Source organism: Ceratotherium simum, chromosome 3 (assembly GCF_057802395.1).
Source record: "Ceratotherium simum simum isolate JZ-2026a chromosome 3, ASM5780239v1, whole genome shotgun sequence".
Classification (NCBI taxonomy): Eukaryota; Metazoa; Chordata; class Mammalia; order Perissodactyla; family Rhinocerotidae; genus Ceratotherium; species Ceratotherium simum.
Window position 1 is genome coordinate 64,308,430 of NC_141902.1, and position 20,416 is coordinate 64,328,845.

At 44.6% G+C, this 20,416-nt stretch overlaps 1 protein-coding gene across 2 annotated transcripts in view; it reads left to right on the top strand.

Moving 5' to 3' along the window:
• The window catches only part of THSD4 (thrombospondin type 1 domain containing 4), a 557,961-nt gene that overhangs the window by 98,529 nt on the left and 439,016 nt on the right, over positions 1 to 20,416 (top strand). Inside the window, exons 1-2 of one of the 2 annotated variants that reach the window (XM_087428624.1) lie at positions 14,557 to 14,636; positions 16,517 to 16,964. In XM_087428624.1, coding sequence (XP_087284750.1) covers positions 14,572 to 14,636; positions 16,517 to 16,964 — 513 coding nt within the window. In that variant the 5' untranslated portion in view covers positions 14,557 to 14,571. Of the gene's footprint in view, positions 1 to 14,556; positions 14,637 to 16,516; positions 16,965 to 20,416 lie in introns of those variants that run through there. The other variant, XM_087428623.1, reaches the window with a different exon arrangement.

Consider the following 20,416-nt stretch of genomic DNA (forward strand, 5'->3'; position numbering starts at 1 on the left):
GCTAACTGGATGACCTTCGGGAATCACTTAATCTATAAAATGTGGATGACTGTATGTCCTCTGTGTACCACACAGGTCTGTTGAGAGGGTCAATGAGGTAACAGCTGTAAGAGTGCTTCAAAAAACAGAAGACGTTGTTCACAAACAACATGGCTTGGTTATTTTATCATCATTGACTAGATAATTTGTGTTTTAGAGCCTGTGTCTCTTTCTGTAATTTCTTGTATGTGTGTGCATGTGCATGCGTATGTTTGTGAGGGTGTGCATGTTTGCATGTGTGTGTGTGCGTGTGTGTGTGTTTTTGCCTGAAAGGTTTCTTGATTATGAAGTAGGACGGTCGGGATCAGGCCTAGATCACAGGCTTTACTCCCCCACCCAGCCCCGCCCCCGTTCCCGCCTCCCCAGGGGAGCTGTCCCTGGCTGCGGGTAGGAATCATTTGTTTTTTCAGCTCTTCCTTTCCTGCCCACTTTCTTGGAGGCTATTTGCATTTCATCATTTATAACTCTGGAGCAATATGTTATTTCTGTCCTGAGGGCCCCTGGAGCCAAGTGGGCCCTTCATGATGCTGGGTAGGAAAACTTGCTGTTAATTAAACTTCACAAAGCCACATGCCGTTTTCCTGACCCTCAGTCGATACCTAGGGAGTCTTGTTTCATACGGAGGGGCAGAAACCACACGGCAAGGAGAAGAGAAATCTTTGGCCTTGTCTGTGTTTCTCCTTGGAAAACCTCCCTGGTGATCCTGGGCAGTTCGCAGAGAAAGCAGGTACATCTGTTTGAAATGCACACTCCACGTTTTTGGTGTTTTTTGTTTTCCTCCTGCAAGGAAAGTTTTGTTTCTTTACCCTCTGAAGCAGGATTTCCACTTAGTCCCTGAATTGTTTGACAAGAAGTTACCTGTTGATGCTAACCAGATAGATGGTGTTTTAATATCCTTTGGTTTCTAAATCGGAAACGCTAACCCTTTTCAGGGAGAGAGTGTGTAGTGGAGCTGGGCCCGCTGGTATGTACATTTCTGCCTGCAGGTTAGGAAAGATTGGAGCCAGATTTTAAGCTTGAGTTACTCTGATCTCAGACAAGACTCCAAAGAGCCCTTGTTCATTTCTTGTGGCGTTTCATTAAGTGTCAGAAGTATTTCATTAGTTATCAGAACAAAGATCACGTTTGCCATAAAAATGCTGCCATTGAACCCTCTCCAAGTCATTCATAACTCTGGGTTCCAGAAGACAGATATGGTGGGCTAAGGAAAAAGCCTGACCACGATGTGTCCCAGAAGGGGGATCTCAATGTTACATCTGGGACCCTCAGGGCTTCTCCTTGGATGCATGCCTGGCGGCGTCCTGAGATTTTCAAGGATGGGAAGGAGGACATTTCCTGTATGCACGGATTGCTGTCGTTTCCTTTGCTCATCCTTCCTGCACTCATTCCTGATTCAGTCGTAGGAATGAAAACCATTTTTACAGCACCTCCTATGTACCACAAAATTTACGTGTTATTTGAGCCTCGAGCAGCCCCATTTTATAGTTGAGGACACTGAGCTGAGATAGAGAAGCCCCCAGCATCCTGCTCCTGTAAGGGGCAGAGTGAGATCTGAAGGCAGGGTTACCTGACCCCAACGTCCCCACTCTTCCCACTGCCACCCTGCGCCTATAATGCGGATCTGGCTAATTTGCCTGTATGTGAGCGGGTTTGGCGGGCACCTGCTGTGGCTTCCTTGTTGGTTCTGGTGGTAAAGTGCTGATGGCCCCTCAGGGGCCTCCTGAGTCCTCACTTTCTTATCCATCCATAGGCCCTTTCCTGGATGTACGGTTCTCTTGGCTCATCTCTATTAACAGTAACAAGGTCAGTCAGAACTGCTGTTTATTGAGGGTTTACTGTGTAGTAGGCTGAGTAATGGCCCCCAAAGATATCAGGTCCTGATCCCTGGAGCCTGTAAATGCTAACTTATTTGGAAAAAGGGGCTTTGCAGATGTGATTAAGGATCTTGAGATGGGAGATTATCCAAGATTATACAGGTAGGCCCTAAATGCAACCATAAGTGTCCTTATAAGATATAGGCAGAGGTAGATTTGATACCCAGACACACAGAGAAGGTGATGTGAAGACAGAATAGAGAAAGATTTGAAGATGCTGTTCTTGAAGATTGGAGCCACAAGCTAAGGAATGCCGGCAGCCACCAGAAGCTGAAGAGGCAAGGAAACGGATTCTCCCCTAGAGTCTCCTGAGGGAGCACAGTGCTGCCAACAGCTTAATTTCAGCCCACTGGTACTGATTTCAAACTTCTGGCCTCCAGAACTGTGAGAGAATAAATTTCTGTTGTTTTAAGCCACGAAGTTTGTGGTAATTTGTTACAGCAGCCCTAGGAATCTAATACACGGGGTTTAAGGCTCTGAGGTAAACCTCAAAGGACTCTTATGCATCAAGTGTCTGTATTATTCTTTTTTCATATGAAAAGAACTCTGTACTTATAGAAACAAAGCGACAAGCCTGGGGTCTCAGAGCTGGTAGGTTGCAGAATAGGGATGTGAACCAGAGTCTGGCTCTAAACCCTGCTCTTAACCACTGTGTTAGTGTCCCTTGCTGCCCCTTGACTCCTTTCTCACCCTAATGCCTGCTAGGTCAGGCCCAGGTCAAGATCAGGCCTTGCCCCTAGAGCCTTCCTTTTCCTCTCTATGGTTTGACTTCCAGGCACACAATATTTTCTTTATTCCCTTCTGACTCTTTTTCATACAGAAACATTTGTCCCCTGTGGGCCATGTGGATCCAGCAGTTAGCTAAGATTTCTCTTTTCCTCCGTGATTGGAACATAGTTCATTGTGGGCTAGTGCTGAAAACGTTTTCTTTCTGGATTTGGAGGGAAACAGTAATTTTTTCCCCTGTTTTCCAGTAAATCCTCATTCCAAACAGTCCATCCCTGTAATCCTTGGTGAATGGCATTTGTATTTATAAGCTGTACTGTATTGCAGCTGTTTAAGCTCCTTAAGAGCTTACCGTTCATTCATTCAGTAACGTTTGTTAATATTACAATAATATTCGTTCACACAGATTTACAGTCTGGACAGGTTGTTTAATATCTTTTAAACTCAGTTTCCTTACATATAAAATAGGTGTAATGACCCCCTTTGCTGCCTGCAGTGATGGTTAAATGGGATAACATGCCTAAAACATTCGGCACGTGTTCAATAAATCTTTGCTATCTGAATCCTGAATTATTTAAATACATGATGCTAGATATTTGGGGGGATGGAGTAAAACTCTAGAACCAATCCCTCTTCAATTAACTGAGGGTTATAGACTTGCGCCTAAATAACTTCCTCTAAGGCAAGAAAGAAAGTTATACATCATTTTCCATACATGATTATTATGCTTGAAATATTTTTTATCTATAATAAAGAGAAAAAGGAAGTGATATATAGTAAGTGGGTACATAGAAAGTGGTATAAGAATTCAGATTGGGGGGCCCAGCCCGGTGGCATAGCAGTTAAGTTCGTGTGCTCCACTTTGGTGGCCCGGGGTACATGGGTTTGGATCCTGGGCTCAGACTGATGCACTGCTTGTCAAGCCATGCTGTGGCAGCATCCCATATAAAGTAGAGGAAGATGGGCACAGATGTTAGCCCAGGGCCAATCTTCCTCAGCAAAAAGAAGAGGATTGGCAGTGGATGTTAGCTCAGGGCTGATATTCCTCACAAAAAAAATAAATAAATAAATTTGGATTGGGGAAACATCCAGAATATGAGAGAAATACCATTGCTTCCTCCATGGGCCTTTCGCATAAAAGATGATCCAGACGTGTAAGTTGTGTTATAATCATTATTGCTGTTGTATTCATGAACTCAGCAGAACTTACAGAAAATAGTTCTTCAGCTTGCTTCAGTGTGCTGGGGGTCAGCCTCTGGGGCAGGGGGCACTATTTGAGAGTCCCCAGGGGAGAGGGGTTAGGAGCTCACATTTGCTTAGCACCTGCCCGGCCAGGCACTGTGCCCCCCAGGTAATCTCGTCTGGTTTTCCCTAAGCCCCTGTAGTCCTGGAGGGAAGCTCAGGTTCAGATTACAACCCGCACCAGCAATAGGTCTGACTCCTAGGAGGCCTCCTCTCAGTTACACGGGAGAAATGAATGCATTTACTGTTCTCTCACGCAAAGCCAGCTCCGTGCCACTCAGCCCACATTTGGCTGTCTTCCTCTGCAGTGTCCCCACGTGTCAAGGTTGGAGGCTCTGTGTCTCTCACCTTCAGGACAGTACAGCCATCATAGTAATCGCCATTTATGAGCATCCACTGAGGGCCACTGAGTACCTGTGCTAGGCACTTTATCTTTATTAAATTTAATCTGCACCACAGCCAGATGAGATAGGCATTGCTATCCCTATTTTACCACGGGAGATGAGATGTGGGGTGACTTACCCATGGTTACACAGGTAGTGAGTGGCTGATCTTGCCTGTTTGATGGAATACCTGGGCTCTCTCTACCATCTCATGTTACCACCTTTGTCCCAGTTCATCTCTTACCCTCCTCATCTTCAGGGGTGCCCTGCTCAGTACACAATAGGGTGGGCCCATCATCTTTGCTCTGAGTAATCTCACTGGAAATGCCTCTCTGTTGGACCTTTACCAGCTCATTTTTCGCCTGTGTGTGAATCCAAAAAAGATGCCTCTTCCTCTGGCTAGATTCATCTTCCCACTGGGAGAACACTCTGGATTTCAACACCCAGGTGTTCATGTGCAGTGAATAACCTGCTCAACTGTAAGTGGCATTCCTGCAGCCACTGGACACCATTGCTTTCTGTTGGTCTGAAATTGGTTTCCTTGATCTCCCGCTCACTTGTCCTTATCCCACCCCTCTGGGCCCACACTGAATAAGGCACCTGAAGATTGGTCTTGGAAACTCAGGGTCACTCAGGTTCACAGCATCACCAGTGAGCGCTGAGATGACCTGTTCTTAGGATACTGGTTGATTTTCAAGCATGATCCTCTAGACGAGGAGAAGCAATGATGGCAATATCTGGAATCAGAGTTAAGTCATCTCCCGGGATCGTTGCCCCAGAAGGACTGGGTCTGTTCTGAAGGCTGCTACTCAGTTTTATATTTGGGGGTGTTAAAGGGACTGCCCTATGGACCTCATCTCCTGGAAGGCCAGTGGGTGGGTTGCTGAGGATAGGATCTTCTTGAGGCTTAGCCTCTTGGTGCAGAGAGGGCCTTTTAAACTCAGAGTAGCTCCAGAGCCACCTTTCTGCTCCTTTGCTAGGTTGCTTGCCTCTTGACACGAGAGCAGTGCTCCTGAATCCATTTGTGAAAAGACCTCTTTCCTTTCTCTTTATTAGAGCAAATTCAAGACTTCTTCCTGTGTCCCTTCTCCCTCCACTTTCACCTCTCACCTCTCCCCTACTTATAAGCCTCTTTCCAGGCTCAGAACAAACCTGTCAGCTGATTCTCACACTGGTCTTTAGATGCAGACCTTAAATACTTTCTGGGGAGCAGCAGCAGATCTGGTCAAACCGGCTAATGGGCGTGATGGTGTGTGCCGCACAGTAGGCCACTAGGAAAGCTTTGTTTTCATCATCTTAATTTTTGTTTCCCTAAGTGGTCAGAGTTTTGCTTCTTATCTTCTGTAGACACCGGATAATTTATTGCCTGGAACAGTTCTGGCAGGAGTTTCAGTCTTCTGAACTTCTAAGAAGACATACGCACTCAACCTAAACCGTTTGCTCAGAGCCTCTTTGAACTTAGCACATGCTCCCCTTTCTCCCTTTGGCAGGTGATCAGGGCGAGTTTTAGGAACACTGGGCTCTCTTTCCAGTTTTAGGCTGCAGACTCCTTTCCGTCCAGCTTTCTTTGGATCACGTGGCTCCTTGGTGAATGCACATTTCTGCTCTTCAGCTGCTGCTCATTCTCATTCTTCCTCCCCTAAAATTTGGCTCTTAGGTCTCTCTAGATGGCCAGTGGCTACGGACTTTTGATTTCACCAGCTCCCTTTGCTTCCCATCCACATGTGTGGGGCTGCCTCGATTTCTTGCTTATTGGAACTCAGAGCCTTTTCGTCTCTACTAATTGATCCAAAGAGGTAGCCTTTATTGACCCATTGGTTAAAATACTGAGCAATTAAGCTATGGTCTGTCACGTGTTATTTCAGCAAACCTGCAGTGCCTCTGGATCAGACCCACTGCTAGTCTCAGGGATTATGCACACAGGAGGAAGAAACTGACAAGCCTTGCCCTGAAGAAATAGAAGACTAGTGAGGGAGCCAGGCCTTTTACTTAACGGTTACTAAGATACCATGTTAATGCTGTGGCAGAGGGGCATGCAGACTACCCCTCTTGAGCACTAACTGCTTAGGAGCGGCTTAGGGGAATCATACGGGGGGCTGATGTTTACTTTAGGCCTGGAAGGCTGCACCAGTTCAGAGGTAGGTAGGGTAGAATGCCAGGCAGAGCCTGGGAGGCACAAGAGCTCAGTGTCTTTGGGAAATGGTGAGTGATCCATTACGCCTGGAAAGTTTAGGGTTGGGGGCAGGAGACAGGTGGAGGGAGATGAAGACTGGAGTTGAATCTGGGAAGATAGACTGTGATCAGACGATGAAGGATGTAACGTGGCATCAAACCAAATGTGCTTTAAAACCATCTAGATTTAATCTTTATTTTCTGGGCAAAAATGAGCCACGAGGGTTTTTTGAAATAGAGGGTAATGCCTAGGGCTGTGTTTAGAAAGACAAGTCCAGTGGAGAGAGAAGTCAAACGTACATGAAGTTCCTGACTCTGACTTGGGTACCTGATGGATGGGGATGCTATTAGCCTGGGAATGTGCACTGGGGTGTTTGTCATCACTAAAAACACTGGATTAGGTGTCACAGAATCATTGCTCTTCTTTTCATAGTCATGTTGCCCAAGCATATTCAGACTCTAAAGAAGCTTCCAGGGGCCTGCCCCGTGGCTTAGTGGTTAAGTGCCCGCGCCCCGCCACTGGCGGCCCAGGTTCGGATCCGGGTGCACACCGACACATCGCTTGCCCGGCCATGCTGAGGCAGCGTCCCACGTACAGCAACTAGAAGGATGTGCAACTATGACATACAACTATCTATTGGGGCTTTGGGGAGGAAAAGGGGGAAAAAAAAAAGGAGGAGGATTGGCAATAGATGTTAACTCAGGGCTGGTCTTCCTCAGCAAAAAGAGGAGAATTGGCATGGATGTTAGCTCAGGGCTGATATTCCTCACACACACACACAAAAAAGAAGTTTACATCTGGGTGTGAGGGTGGTGATGGCCTTTGCTGATCTAAAATCTTTCTGGTAGTATATGACTTTTCAGTTATTGACAGTGACATCTCAGAAGAATATTTTCTCCCCTGACTATTTCTGTCTCCTCAGTCTTTGGGGCTTATGACTTATTTATAAATGGTATTTTATGGCCAGTTGAGATGTCTGCATATTTAAGTATTAAAGTTATTGACTTGGTTTCTCTTTGTGATGTTTCTTATACAGTAGACACAGCCTTAGTGGGCATTCTGACGGGAGATTTCTGTGTTTGCTTCTTATGATCCTCCCCGCATCCATAAATAGTTAACATTTAAAAAAATTCAATGGAAAGCAGTTTAGTGTTTTTCTTTTTAATATCACTTTCATATATTGAAAATCTGTGCAGAAGGCAAAAGAAATTTTTTCTATGGTGGTACAAAATGATAAGAAATGACAAATGAGTCTGCCTCAACACCCCACTATGTCTGCTTCCCAAAGGAAACCATTGCCCAAAGTTTCATTTATATCCTGCATATATGTGCATTTTCATATACTGTATTCATTTTTTCTCTTTTCTTTTTCTTTTTTAACACAAACAGGAGCATAGATATTCTCAGTTTATTGTCTTTAGTGTCTTGTTCTTTTTTACTTAAGTGTATTTTGGAGACGATTCTCTATCAATATATACACATCTGCCTCATTCTTTTAAACAGCTTCATAGTACTCCAATATCTAAACGTACCATAATTTAACTAGTTCCTTATTCCCCTACTTAAGGACGCATGAGTTGTGTTTTGGATTTATATTTTATAATGACAACTCAGATATACAAAATGCAAGTTATTTGTCTATAGCTGGACTTGGTTCATGAGCCCCTATTTCTTCTGCTGCAGGAAAACTGCCAATTCCAGGAAACTCAGATGCTCAGACACTTCATGGTAAACATTATCAATTCAGGGTTTATGCTCAGTTGAGTCAAGATTCTTCCTCTTCCTCTCATTCTACCCTCTCCCTGGGGGTGACCTGGGTCTCCAGATGAGGGGCTTCTGTGCAGTTTTGGTAAAGGGAGCAAGGTGTCTGCTCTGCTTCACTGGCTGCCTTCCACCCTTTCAACTCCTGCTGAAATCGCCACGTGTACTCTCCTGTCATCTAGTCGCTGAGGGCCATGTGTTCCATGTTCTTGCTAGAACCACAGAGACCTCTTCGGGATGACCCAGCTGCACGCAGCTGGGCCCCTCCCTCCCATGTCCTGGTCAGGTGCCATGTTGGACTCAGGCTTCCCCACAAGTTTGCAGGTCCCTTCTGTTTTCAGGCTCCTAAACAAATCTGGAGTGTCTGTTGCTCCCCAGCCCAGGCCAGAGCATACTGGCCTCATCTCTGGTCACTGCCTCTCAGTTCTTCTCTCATCTGCCTGCTCGGCAAACTCTTAATTTCCTTTGGTTTGAGGATATAATTCTGAGGTCATAGCACCTTCTTCATATTCTGTAGTGTAAACTATACCTCTGTTCTCTATGCCCCAGGCTTTGGCTCTTGACAGACAAAGCCCAGTTTTTCAAATTCTAAAGAAACCTTTCTCTCCTTGTGTGATCTTTGTGTCTTCTCTTCTGTGGCACTGAAATCATCTAGGTCATTCTAGTTGTGCTCGAGGTGGGGCGGGGGGAGGGATTACTGAGAGGGAGAAATGCACTGGCTAGTATCTCAAAACATTGTCCTATAGGGTTGTTTCAGGTGTCCTGCCAGTTCAACAGGGCACACTGAGGACCCTTGAGCCCATGTCTCTGTGTACTTCTATAAGCACTTGAGAAGATAATTCCTAGTTATGATTCCTGCTGCCCAGTATCTTTTAAAATATCTATAAAACCTTTAAAAAATGCATTTAGTCATGCTAATGGATTTTGGAAAAAGCATTTCACTTGATAGTAATTGCAATCACATCTCTCTCCCCCCGCCCCGAGCTGACAGTGCCAAGTGGAAATGCTTTGTTTCCTCAGTGAGAGGAGAAAGGGAGGAGGATGTGCTCATCGTGGAGGCTGGTGTAGAGGCAGCTCTCAGATGCAGCATCCCCATTTGTAACTAGGAGTCTGTAACGTTTAGCTTCTTACTTCCTCAGGCCTGTCTTTGATGCTAAGACTGGCCAGGTAAATTAGCACCAAAACATTGGCTTGGAAAAAGTTTAGTTTTGATATATAATGACAGTGCAAAGTGCCAATGTGGCAAAGAGGATCCCTTTAAATCATAAGGAGATTATTCACTAGATGTAGTAAGATTCAATAGGATCTTAGAGTTTCTCAATAACATGTATTACAGGGACATTTATCCACCCCTGATTCTGTGAGCTATCTCCAGTAATAAATAATCTTCCATCTCACAAGCCTTCTTCCCATTTTTCCCTGTGGAAGAATTGATTTCTGTTTACCTAGCAACTCAACTCAGGTACCTAGCTGTGAGGAATGCCACCTCGCCAAATGCCATAAAGCCCAGAGCCTCCAAGATGAAGCAGTACAAGGAGACTCGCCACTTGAGCAGGGGCAACTGGCCTGATTGCCCAGCCCCTGGGCTGTCAGGCTCAGGTTCCTGGGGTTCCTCGCAGGCTGGTCCTGGGGGCTGCTGCTCTGTTGGATGCTATAGCCCCTGTGTGGTTCATGTTAGCACAGCTGAGAGAGGCTGGACCTCTCACAGAGACTTGACTAAGCTCGAAGGAAAAACAAAAGGGAAATAAACATGGAGAGTATAAGAAATACAAACAGCGTGGCTTCCGGAGGGCAGAGTTTTCAGTGTGCCCGTTCCACTCTGTACTGGAAACTAAGAAAAGAGGTGAGAAGCCATCCTCTAACCTCCAGCAGCTGACAGACAGCCTTGCCTGGGTGGCTTTCCAGCTCTGACAGGCATGCATGGAGCGCCCTTGACCTCGTACTTCTTCCCTCCTTTTGAGAATAAAGCTGAGTCCCAGCCCCTTCTGGGTCCTCCTTTCCATGCCAAGGACCTGTTTCTTCTCCGGGTGTTTGATACCAGGAATGATCTCACCCAATAGATGAGACTTTTATTACTACATAGAGGAAGGGGCCTTGTCCTCAGTGCCACAATAGTTTAGTAGTCTTTTAATAAAATATAATATGTCATATAACAGAAATGCAATAATGGGACAGGGACATTTTCCTTTGGCAACAGTGGTTTGAGCTGTTCATTTTTTATTTCAGTTTTTCAACAGTCAGTTATTGAACACCTGTTATGTGCCAGTCATTGTACTTAGTTCAAGGGATGTAAGACAAATAAGATGTATGCCCACAAGGAGCCTATGGTCTGGTAAACTAGGCAGACCAAACAGATAAGCATTGTAAAAGTTTATTGTGCTGTGACAGTTACATGGGGTCCCGTGGAAGGACAAAAGAGAAGCACATCAATTCGATGGAGTGCAGGGTTGGATTGAGTTTTAGACCAAGAAAAGCTTCATCAAGGAAGTAATGCTTCAGCCAGGTCCTGAAAGGTGAATATGTAGTTGTTCTAGGGCGTGGTGGTGGGGAAGGCAGCCTGGAGGAGGAAACAGCATGAGCAGCGCATGAAGAAATGAACTGAGTTGTTCTGTTGGGAAACTCCAAGGAGTGTGGTGTGGGTGGTCCATGCAGTGCCAGGGCTGTGACAAGAAATATGGCAGGAGCCACGTTGTGCAGGCCGGGGGGCTAAGACGTGGAGTTTGAACTTCATACAGGGAGGCGGGGAGAGTGGAAGAGCCAGCTGACTTCAGGGGGTGGCGTGGGACTTGGGAGTGAAAAGAGCAGTGATTTTCACAGTGTGGTCCACAGACCAACAGCATCAGCATCGCCTGAGAACTTGTTAGAAATGGAGATTCTCAGATCCCACCTCAGATCTCCTGAATCAGACTCTTCGCGGGGGGGGGGTCAATAGTCTGGTTTAACAAGACTTCCAGGTGATTCTGATGCTTGCTCAAGTTTGAGAACTACTGCGATGGAGACTACAAGAAGAACTAGAAGGAGAACAATTTTGTAGGGGGAAAGATGATGAATTTGGGCTTGAGTGCGTTGAGTTTGGGATGTCTGTGGGAATGTGTAGGTAGAGCTATCTAAGTGTGGTCCCTGGACCCAGATCATCGGCATCACCTGGGAGCTTGTTACAAATGCAGAATTAGAGGCCCGCCCAGACCTCCTGAATCAGAAGCTGTTTTTTGACAAGGCCCCCAGGTGATTTGGGTGCACATCACAGGGGAGAAGCAGACTCTAGTCTAGAGGTTAGTTGGATATATGTGGTTGATACCCAGGAGAGGGGTCTGGGCATGCAATAGAAATGTGGGCGTTGTCAGTTACAGATGATGGTTGTACATGACGTATTTCTAGGGTACCTGTATGAGTTGGGGAAAGGGAGACTGGATGTGGTGTCTTTGTTTGAATCTTCACGCTGACTGGTCAGGATTAACCTCGCAAAGCTGCACAACATCACACATAACGAGCCTCTGGATGACAGCCAACGTGTTGTAAGGAAAATATTTTATGTGCTTCTTACCCTTTCCAAAATGCTATTTGCAGCCATTATCTCAAGAAACAACAATTTCCCCAGACACCCGTAGTAAGTCATTGGAAGAACTGGGACTTGAACCTGGTGTCAGAACCCTTACTGTCAAGTTCTTGTCATTGGGCCATACTGTGGGGGAGGGAGGCTCTGCATTTACTTATGTTGTCAGGGCTGGAAATGTGAACAAGCAGGAAAAACATTTCACATGATGCTCAATAGACATTCACAGAAGTTGCTCAATAAAGGTTGTTTAAACAAGTGACGGAAAACAAATGATAAAGACTGCTTTCAGACGAAAAAAATGTATTTCTATCGGTAACCTCAATTTGATCTTTACATCATTGTAAGCAGATAAAACGGGAATTATTTATGCTCGCGTTTTAAAAAAATAACAGCTTTATTGAGACATAATTAAAATGATTAAATAAATATTAAAATAAAAATTCAGCATTTAAAGTGTATAATTCAGTGGTTTTTAGTATATTCAGAAGGTTGCGTAACCATCACCCCATCTAATTACAGAATATTTCCATCACCCCAAAAAAGAAACACTGTCCCCTTTAGCAGTCACTCCCTATTTTGCCCTCCCCTAAGCCCCTGATAACCGCTCACCTACTTTTTGTCTGTATGAATTTACCTGTTCTGGACATTTCGTAATGATGGAATCATCCAATGTGTGGACTTTTGTGTCCGGTTTCTTTCACTTAAAATGTTTTTGAGGTTCATCAATGTTGTAGTGTGTATCAGTACTTTATCCTTTTTATGGCTGAATAATAATCCGTTCTGTGGCTATACTATGTTTTGTTTATCCGGTCACCTGTTGACAGGCATGTAGGTTGTTTCCATCTCTTACCCATTATGAATAAAGCTGTTATGAACATTCATGTACAAGTTTTTGTGTAGATATATGTTTTCATTTCTGTTGGGTATATACTTAAGATTGGAATTGCTGGGTCATATAATAACGCCACATTTAACTTTTTGAGGAACTTCCAGATAGTTTTCCAAAGTGATTGCACCATTTTACATTTCCACCAGGAATGTCTGAGGGTTTCAGTTTCTCTACCTCCTCTCCAACGCTTGTTATTATCAATCCTTTTTATTATAGCCATCCTAGTGGGTGTACTCTCATTTTATAGGGTGTCTTATTTGCCAAAGTTTGTAGAGCTAGTCAATGGCCAAGCTAGACCTTTTTTTTTTTTTAAGCAAATGCTTGTATGATGCATGCTCTATCCTAGGCAGTGTGTAAGTCCTTTGCTCTTACTAAGTCATTTACTCTTTACAACAACCAATAAGTAAGGTACTGTTATCATATTTATTATAAATGCATACCGGGTCATGACTGGGCCTAGGGTACAGCATTTAAGGAGACATCACTGTCAGGTTTGATCAGCACTTGCACGACCCTGAGAGTGTCTGCTTAAATGTTGCTCCCTGTGTGCGTCACTGGCCTCATTCCTGTCCTGGCCCTGTTTGAAGAAACTGAGGCATCAAAAGATTGGGTAACTTATCCAAAGTTTCATGATTAGTAAGTGGCAGAGCTGGGATTCAAACCCAGGAAACCTGGCTTCAGAGTCCAAGTCATTAACCACCATGCTATGCTAACACCCATGTCCTTGATCCCAAACTGGGCTTTTTTCATTTCTTTCTCGAGGTCCAACCTTCCAAAATTAGCCAGAGCTTTGACAAGTGTGGAATTGGAGTAAAATCCCAGAGATAGGTTATGGGGAGACCAAGCAGAACTAATTGACCTCACAGCCCCCCAGGCACCTACCGCATGCTCCCCTGGAAGGGTTAACTGGCCCCACAGATTCCCTCGGCCACATCTGTGCTTATTATCTCAACTCTGCATAAATCTGCCCAGTTCATGGAGGCCCCCCTGCAAGTGGCCAGATGGACTCTGTCCTGGTGGGAAGAGGCCCTTCTGAACCGTCAGAATGATTAGCTCTGACTGCCGTAAGGAAAACACACGTTCTCTTGGCCAAGTGGGGATGCATCTTTTGCTTGTCCAAGTGTTCTGAGTCAAGTATACAGAAATCATCTCTCTCATAATCACACCCTAATTGGCCTCTCATTCTCTTGAGTCTGTTTATCAGAATTAGCTAGTCATTTGTTTTCAAATCATTATCTTTCCAATGGTGTTGCTGTTTGTGTGGGTTTTGAATGGTTCTCCAGGGCCAGCCCCATGGCTTAGTGGTTAAGTGTGCGCACTCCGCTGCTGGCGGCCCGGGTTCGGATCCTGGGCGCACACCGACGCACCGCTTCTCCGGCCATGCTGAGGCTGCGTCCCACATACAGCAACTAGAAGGATGTGCAGCTATGACATACAACTATCTACTGGGGCTTTGGGGGAAAAATAAATAAATAAATAAAATTATGAATGGTTCTCCAGTTTAGGCAGAGCCTCCCATAAGGCAATGTGAATACAAAAATATACATTTGCAGGTGTGTATGTTACCCCCTCAGCGATGATGGGCAGCCTGTGGAAAGACGCTTACACAAGTCATCAGCCAACGGTGGGTTCTCCCTCAGCTTCCTCTGCTCTGCAGGAGTGAGAGCAAGTCAGTCCTGGTCCGGCGGCTCTCACTGGATGAGCTGCGGCAGTGCAGCCGGGCCCAGGCCAGCAGATTTTTGTATATGTCACAAACTCAGAGGTTTTTAAAAAAAATGTTATAGCTATCTGTCTCCACTGAAAGTGGTAAATTTTGTTGTTGAATTCTCACCCTTTTGTTTGGAATTTCAATTCTGTTCTATGACTTTGTTCCAAAGCGATGGGTCTGTGGACCAGCAGCACGAGCATCACCTGGAAGCTTGTTGGAAATGCAGAATCTCAGGCCCCACCCTGGACCTCCTGAATCAGATCTGCCTCTTAACAAGATCCCTAGGTGATTCTTGTGCACATTCAAGTTTGAGAAGCACTGCTCCATGTGTCTTCATCTCTGTAATACCCTCAGCTGGGGTCTCCACCCCGTACTTTGAGGCTAAAATTTTTGGTAGACTTTCAGGTCTTAACCAAAAAGACACACACAGCACAGAAATTCTTTCCTTCGTCTTTGCATGATGTCATTCATTTTACCTGGCCTACCACAAGAAAGAAAAAGGCAAATTACATCCAAGTTATGTATATTTTTAAGACTAACTTCTTAATTGCATCTCTTAAAGCAGCGTGCTAGATCCCCCATCATTAACAGGGTCCCAAGTGTTGCCAAGATTAATTGAGAAATGGCTAAAGGCAAAATAAACACTGTAGCACAGTTGAATTCAAAACCATATCAGCTAAGAATGAAGGTGCAATTAGTGATAAAGATGTTAATAATTAGTTGTGGTCTGTTAAATTTTATATTCAGTCGTTATGTAGAGTGAAGAGAGAATTTCCTCATAAGGGCAGAAATTAATGTTTCACCTTGATTGCTATTTTAATGTGCTTATTTTAATGGAGCCATCCTGTAGAAACCCTTGGGCACATTTCCAGTTTTATGTAAACGTAGAATTAATTATTATGAAAGCATATAATTTTAGAGCTGGAACTACCTTCGCAGTTATTTAATCCAGTTTGGTCATTTTACAAAAAAGTAAGAGTTAGGTGACTTACTTAAATCCTTCCACAGAGTATTGGAACCTTGTGTCCCAACTCTCAGACTAGGGATGGTGAAGCCTTCTTAGGTCCCTCCAGACAGAAGTGCTTCCTCCTGCCTCCGAGTTCCCAAAGCACCATTTGTTGTATTGCTTCCAAGGCCTTTCCCCAACCTGTGTAATGTTCTAGTTGCTTTCAGTTGTAAGGTTGGGGTCTTGGGACCTCTATCTGATTCACTTTTATGTTTCTTCACCATTCCTAGCTCTGTATTTTGCAAACAGTAGTTGCATAATAAATTTACATGCAGTGGTGTTCTGGAGCTGTTTTCCCTGCTCCCTAGAGCTGATTGTGTTTTCACATTGGTAGCTTGACATTGGCCATGGTGGGAGTATTTACGCCACGGGCAAATGCTACAAATCAGGGCTTTTCTTTCCCCTTGGAAGCCAGTTATTAAACATTTACCACCATACCACTGTTTACGTGATTTTCCTAAGGTCTTACAAGGCAACAGGTCTTGACAAAATCTAAAGATCCTTACCAATGTGAAGATGACCGTTCACCCATTGCTCAGCATGGGTTGCCTCGAGAGTGATGGAGTAGCCAGTTGCGCAATCTCTTTGTCATTTCTTCAGAGATTAAGTTTGACCCAGTGCAAGTCAGGCCTCAGGACTGCATAAGAGTGTGGTTGTTTAGTTAAGTTCCACTTCCCTGGAAAAGCTATTTGGGCATGAGTGGTAATGGAAACGGTCTGAAATATCAGGCACAGTTGAGTAAGAAAAAATCCGCAAATTATTATCAGGAAAAAAGTGAACGGGAAGTTACTGTGGCTGAAATTACAATTATATCTTTATACTTCTCGAAAAACCTTCAGTGGCTCCTTACAACCTACAAAAATGCCCCAACCCTCTGACATAAGTCACATACTGAGCACAGCTTATCATTCTAACCTCATTTTCAACTACTCTCATCACCCAGTGTTGACTCCTACCCACATTCTGCTTTCCAGCCTCTGTTCCAGCCTCCGTGATCTTCCCCTCTCCTGGAATGCCCCCCTCCACCTCCCTGTTCCACCACAGGCTTTCTCCCAAGCTTCTGTTCCTACCCAGTCCCCTCTACCATGGATCAGAGTTTCTGGGCTAACATGAAAAATCCTATGACTGTTCATCTCCTCTCTTGTGTGTCTCTCTTTAGGAGCAGGACCCAAGGTCCCATCGGCCCTGGCAAGTATGGCTATGGTAAGGCGCCGTACATCTTACCACTGCAGACGGACTCTGCCCACTCGCCGCAGAGGCTTCGGAGGCAAAGGCCCTCATCTCAGCATTCCAGGTCCCAGGGAGCATCTGGTCCTAGCCATGGCTACAGCCCACCGGCCCACCGGGCCCCCCAGCATGGGTCTCTGTACCAGAGTGACAGTGGCCCTCGTTCTGGACTGCAGGCCTCAGAGGCCTCTATCTACCAGGTGCCTTTGACCCATGACCAAGGCTTCCCTGCAGCTTCAAGTCTGTTCCATAGCCCGGAAACAGGCAGCAGCCATGGCGTGGGGGCACACAGGGCAGCTCAGAGCTTCTCCCAGCCTGCCCGGTCTACAGCAATCTCCTGCATTGGGGCCTATCGGCAGTACAAGCTGTGCAACACCAACGTGAGTACTCACTGCCTCTTACTGGGCCTGGGATCAGCTGCTACGCTTACCTTTCTGTTGATTGGCAGTGAACATGTGGAAGACAGTGAGGGCGTGGCTTTTTAGGCCATGTTAGCGCACCTTTTTATATTCCATCCCACTCTTTTCTCTCCGTGTAGTCTCCTCATATACTTCTCTTTTTTATAAGGTTATTATTTTAGTAACTGATGAATAACTTCTTGAATCATTACTGACAGTCACCATTGCTGCCTATCCAACAACCCCCAAATACACAGTGACTTTATGTCAACAATATTTATTCTTTGCCCGTGGGTCTGTGAGTCAAGTGCAGTTGGCTAATTTAAGGCAACCAGTGGTGGAGCCAAAGAAGTGGGAGCTTTAGGAGGTTTGACTAGCGTAGGTATCATCCAGTAAGTTTCCTGGAGGCCCCCTGCTATTCCAGGCATCATGAAAAAGTCTGATAGGAAATAACTTGAAGATCCAAGAGCTGATGAGGAGCAAAACAAATTATAAATGGAAACTAGATCAGATGACCAAATGTTTTTTTTTTAAATATCGGTTTAAAGACTATAGATAAAAGAGAAAGGAATGAGAGAATGTTTAAAGGTTAAATTTCCAAGTTGCTATATTTTTCATTAATAATTTAATCTGCCTTAATACTCCGTTACCAGTAACAGGACAGCTGTTATATATTAGCTTCAATTTCCTCATTAAAAATATATTTCCTGCTATAGAGTCCATAGAAATGACTTAATTTGTGATTTTAATAATTCCTCTGAATGCCTGGATTGCTTTTTAGCTTGTTCTTCCACTGGCAGACTTCAGGAATTCTTAATTTTTGTAAAGCAGTAATTTTTCTAAGGCCATTACTAATCAGTCAACCAGTAAGTTTTGAGCATCGTTGCTTGTCTTATAATAGACCAGACGCCATGGAAGATAAAAGTCATATTATCTACCTCATAGAGTTGTTATGAGGGTCAAATGAGGTGATGTTAAGAAAGTGCTTTATAAATCGAAAAGAAATACTTGTGTCCACGATCAGACATGGTCCCTGTTCCTGAATATCCATTGCTATCCTTTTAAAATGAAATGAATTCATTTCTAATATAGAACACATTTTCCCATTGACTAGTATGTTTCTTAATTTTGAAGACCAAGTAAATCATAAAGAGAAGGGAAAAGAGAAGGCATTTGGCATATATGTGGACCTGATGTCTATTTAGCATTTCTTTCATTTAATCTACTTTTTTTTTTTGCTGAGGAAGCTTCGCCCTGAGCTACCATCTGTTGCCAATCCTACTCTTTTTTTGCTTGAGGAACATTAGCCCTGAGCTAACATCTGTGCCAGTCTTCCTCTATTTTGTATATAGGTCGCTGCCACAGCATGGCCGAGGAGTGGTGTAGGTCTGTGCCTGGGATCAGAACCCGCGAACCTGGGCTGCTGAAGCGGAGCACACCAAACTTAACCACTACACCATGGGGCCGGCCCCTAATCTACATTTTTTAAAAATGCGTTTTTTGCTAGACGTATGCTGCCAACAGCAGGGCTGTCTCTCCCCATGTAGAAGTTGTGGCTTCTCTGGATGCTGGGGTAACTCCAAACTAAGGAGATTGAATTGCAAGGAATCTTAGACAATTCTTGTGAATTCATGATGTCTGTTGTCATTCTGGAAGTTGACAAAATAATATCTCAAGCCGAGGACAAAAAAGTAAATGTAGACAAAGGATTGTGCAGGTTTAATTCCCACACTTGCACAGTGTCTTCCCCAGTGCACTCCATCATCCCAAGTCACATCCTACTTACCCTTATTGAGAGATGTCATTCCTTAGAGGTCCTATTACTGCATATCTTCTTTTCATAAGCCCATGGCTTCTTGTGACTTGGGCCATAACCCATGTGCACTTTAAAACTCCCTGTGTTATGGGTCCCTAAGACTTCTCCTAAGTTTGATGATTTGCTAGGAGGACTCGCAGGACTCAGCACATAGTCGTACTCACAGCTATGATTGATTACAGTGAAAGGATGCAGAGCAAAATCAGCAAAGAAAGGCACGTGGGGCAAAGGCCAGAGGACAGCAGGCACAAAGTTCCAAGTCCTCTCCCAGTAGAGTCACATAGGACGCACTTAATTCATCTAGCAATGAGTTGTGACAACACATGTGAAGTGTGTCTACCAGAGAAGCTCTTTAGAGACTCCGAGCCTAAGCTTTTTATTAGGGGATGGTCACACAGGCATCCTCTGCCTGCCACATACCCAAATTTTAGACTCCCAGGAGGAAAGCATGGGTTCAGCATAAACTATCTTGCTCGTACAAATAGTTTGGGCATAGTGAGTCACTCCTATCACTTAGGGAGTAATGGAAACCCTTTTGAAATCCAGGTTCCCAGACACCAGCCAAAGACCAACTTTGCAAGCAGGCCTTTCTGAGGAGAGCAGTATCAGTCCTGCTGTCTTATTTGCACATTCCCTGTGTGAACCTATGTGCTCCAGCATTTTAGCATCAATGACCTGATGTAGACATTTACATATCCTCCTCAGTGTCCACATGAAGAGATGACATGAATCCTCAAATTATGTAAATTTTCCTACTCAAAGAGGAAAAAGGTGAAGGACAATATTGTCAAAAATTAGACTAATCTGACAGAGAATACGGATTATTACTTATGTCCTCTCCAAAGATTAATAAATAATGCATACATTTAGAGATCTCTCCCAATTATTATCTGGGCAAAGAAAAAGAATGGAAAGTAGGCCTGGGCAAGTTGGAAATATCCACTGACTTTAGAACTCCATCCCTTAAACTAAATACCCAGTATATCCAACCCCAGTTTTTGGTGGAACATGCCCTTTCTAAGACCACCCTCACAGTAGAAGGCTCACTCCTGAGATGTACGGTAACACATACGAGGGTGGTCTGAATTAGGAGAAATGATTTTGCAGGCTTCCGTATCTTGGAACAGTGTCTCATCATTGGTCGTGATCCCTCCCTCAACACCCTTATGGTCCAATGGCAGAGAAGGTGCCAAATGCAGCCACTTGTAAGTCATTGAGCTTGGTGCTGGAGCATTTAATGAGGGGAAAGACCTCTGGGAGGACAGAGCAGGAGGCCACAGGGTTGAGGAAAACTCCACTGAGGAGGGCGTAGTTGAGATGGACTTTCAAGGATGGCCAAAAAAGAGAAAAGAGCGTTGAGGGCAAAAGAATCAGCTTAGTCAAGGACAGGAAGGCAGGATTGTGTCAGAATCTCAGGGGCTGCAATGCTTGCCAGGTGGTAGGGACCCTCCTTCCTGTCCCTCCCACCTCCTCCCATCCCCTTTAAAGAATCGCAGTCTTAATGGGGAATTTATTCTTTAACATCTCAAAATACAGAAATGTCACATAGGCCTTGCTTGACTTTCATACATGAGCTACATGGGTGAGAAACTTTTTAAAACACGGTGCAAAGTCAGAA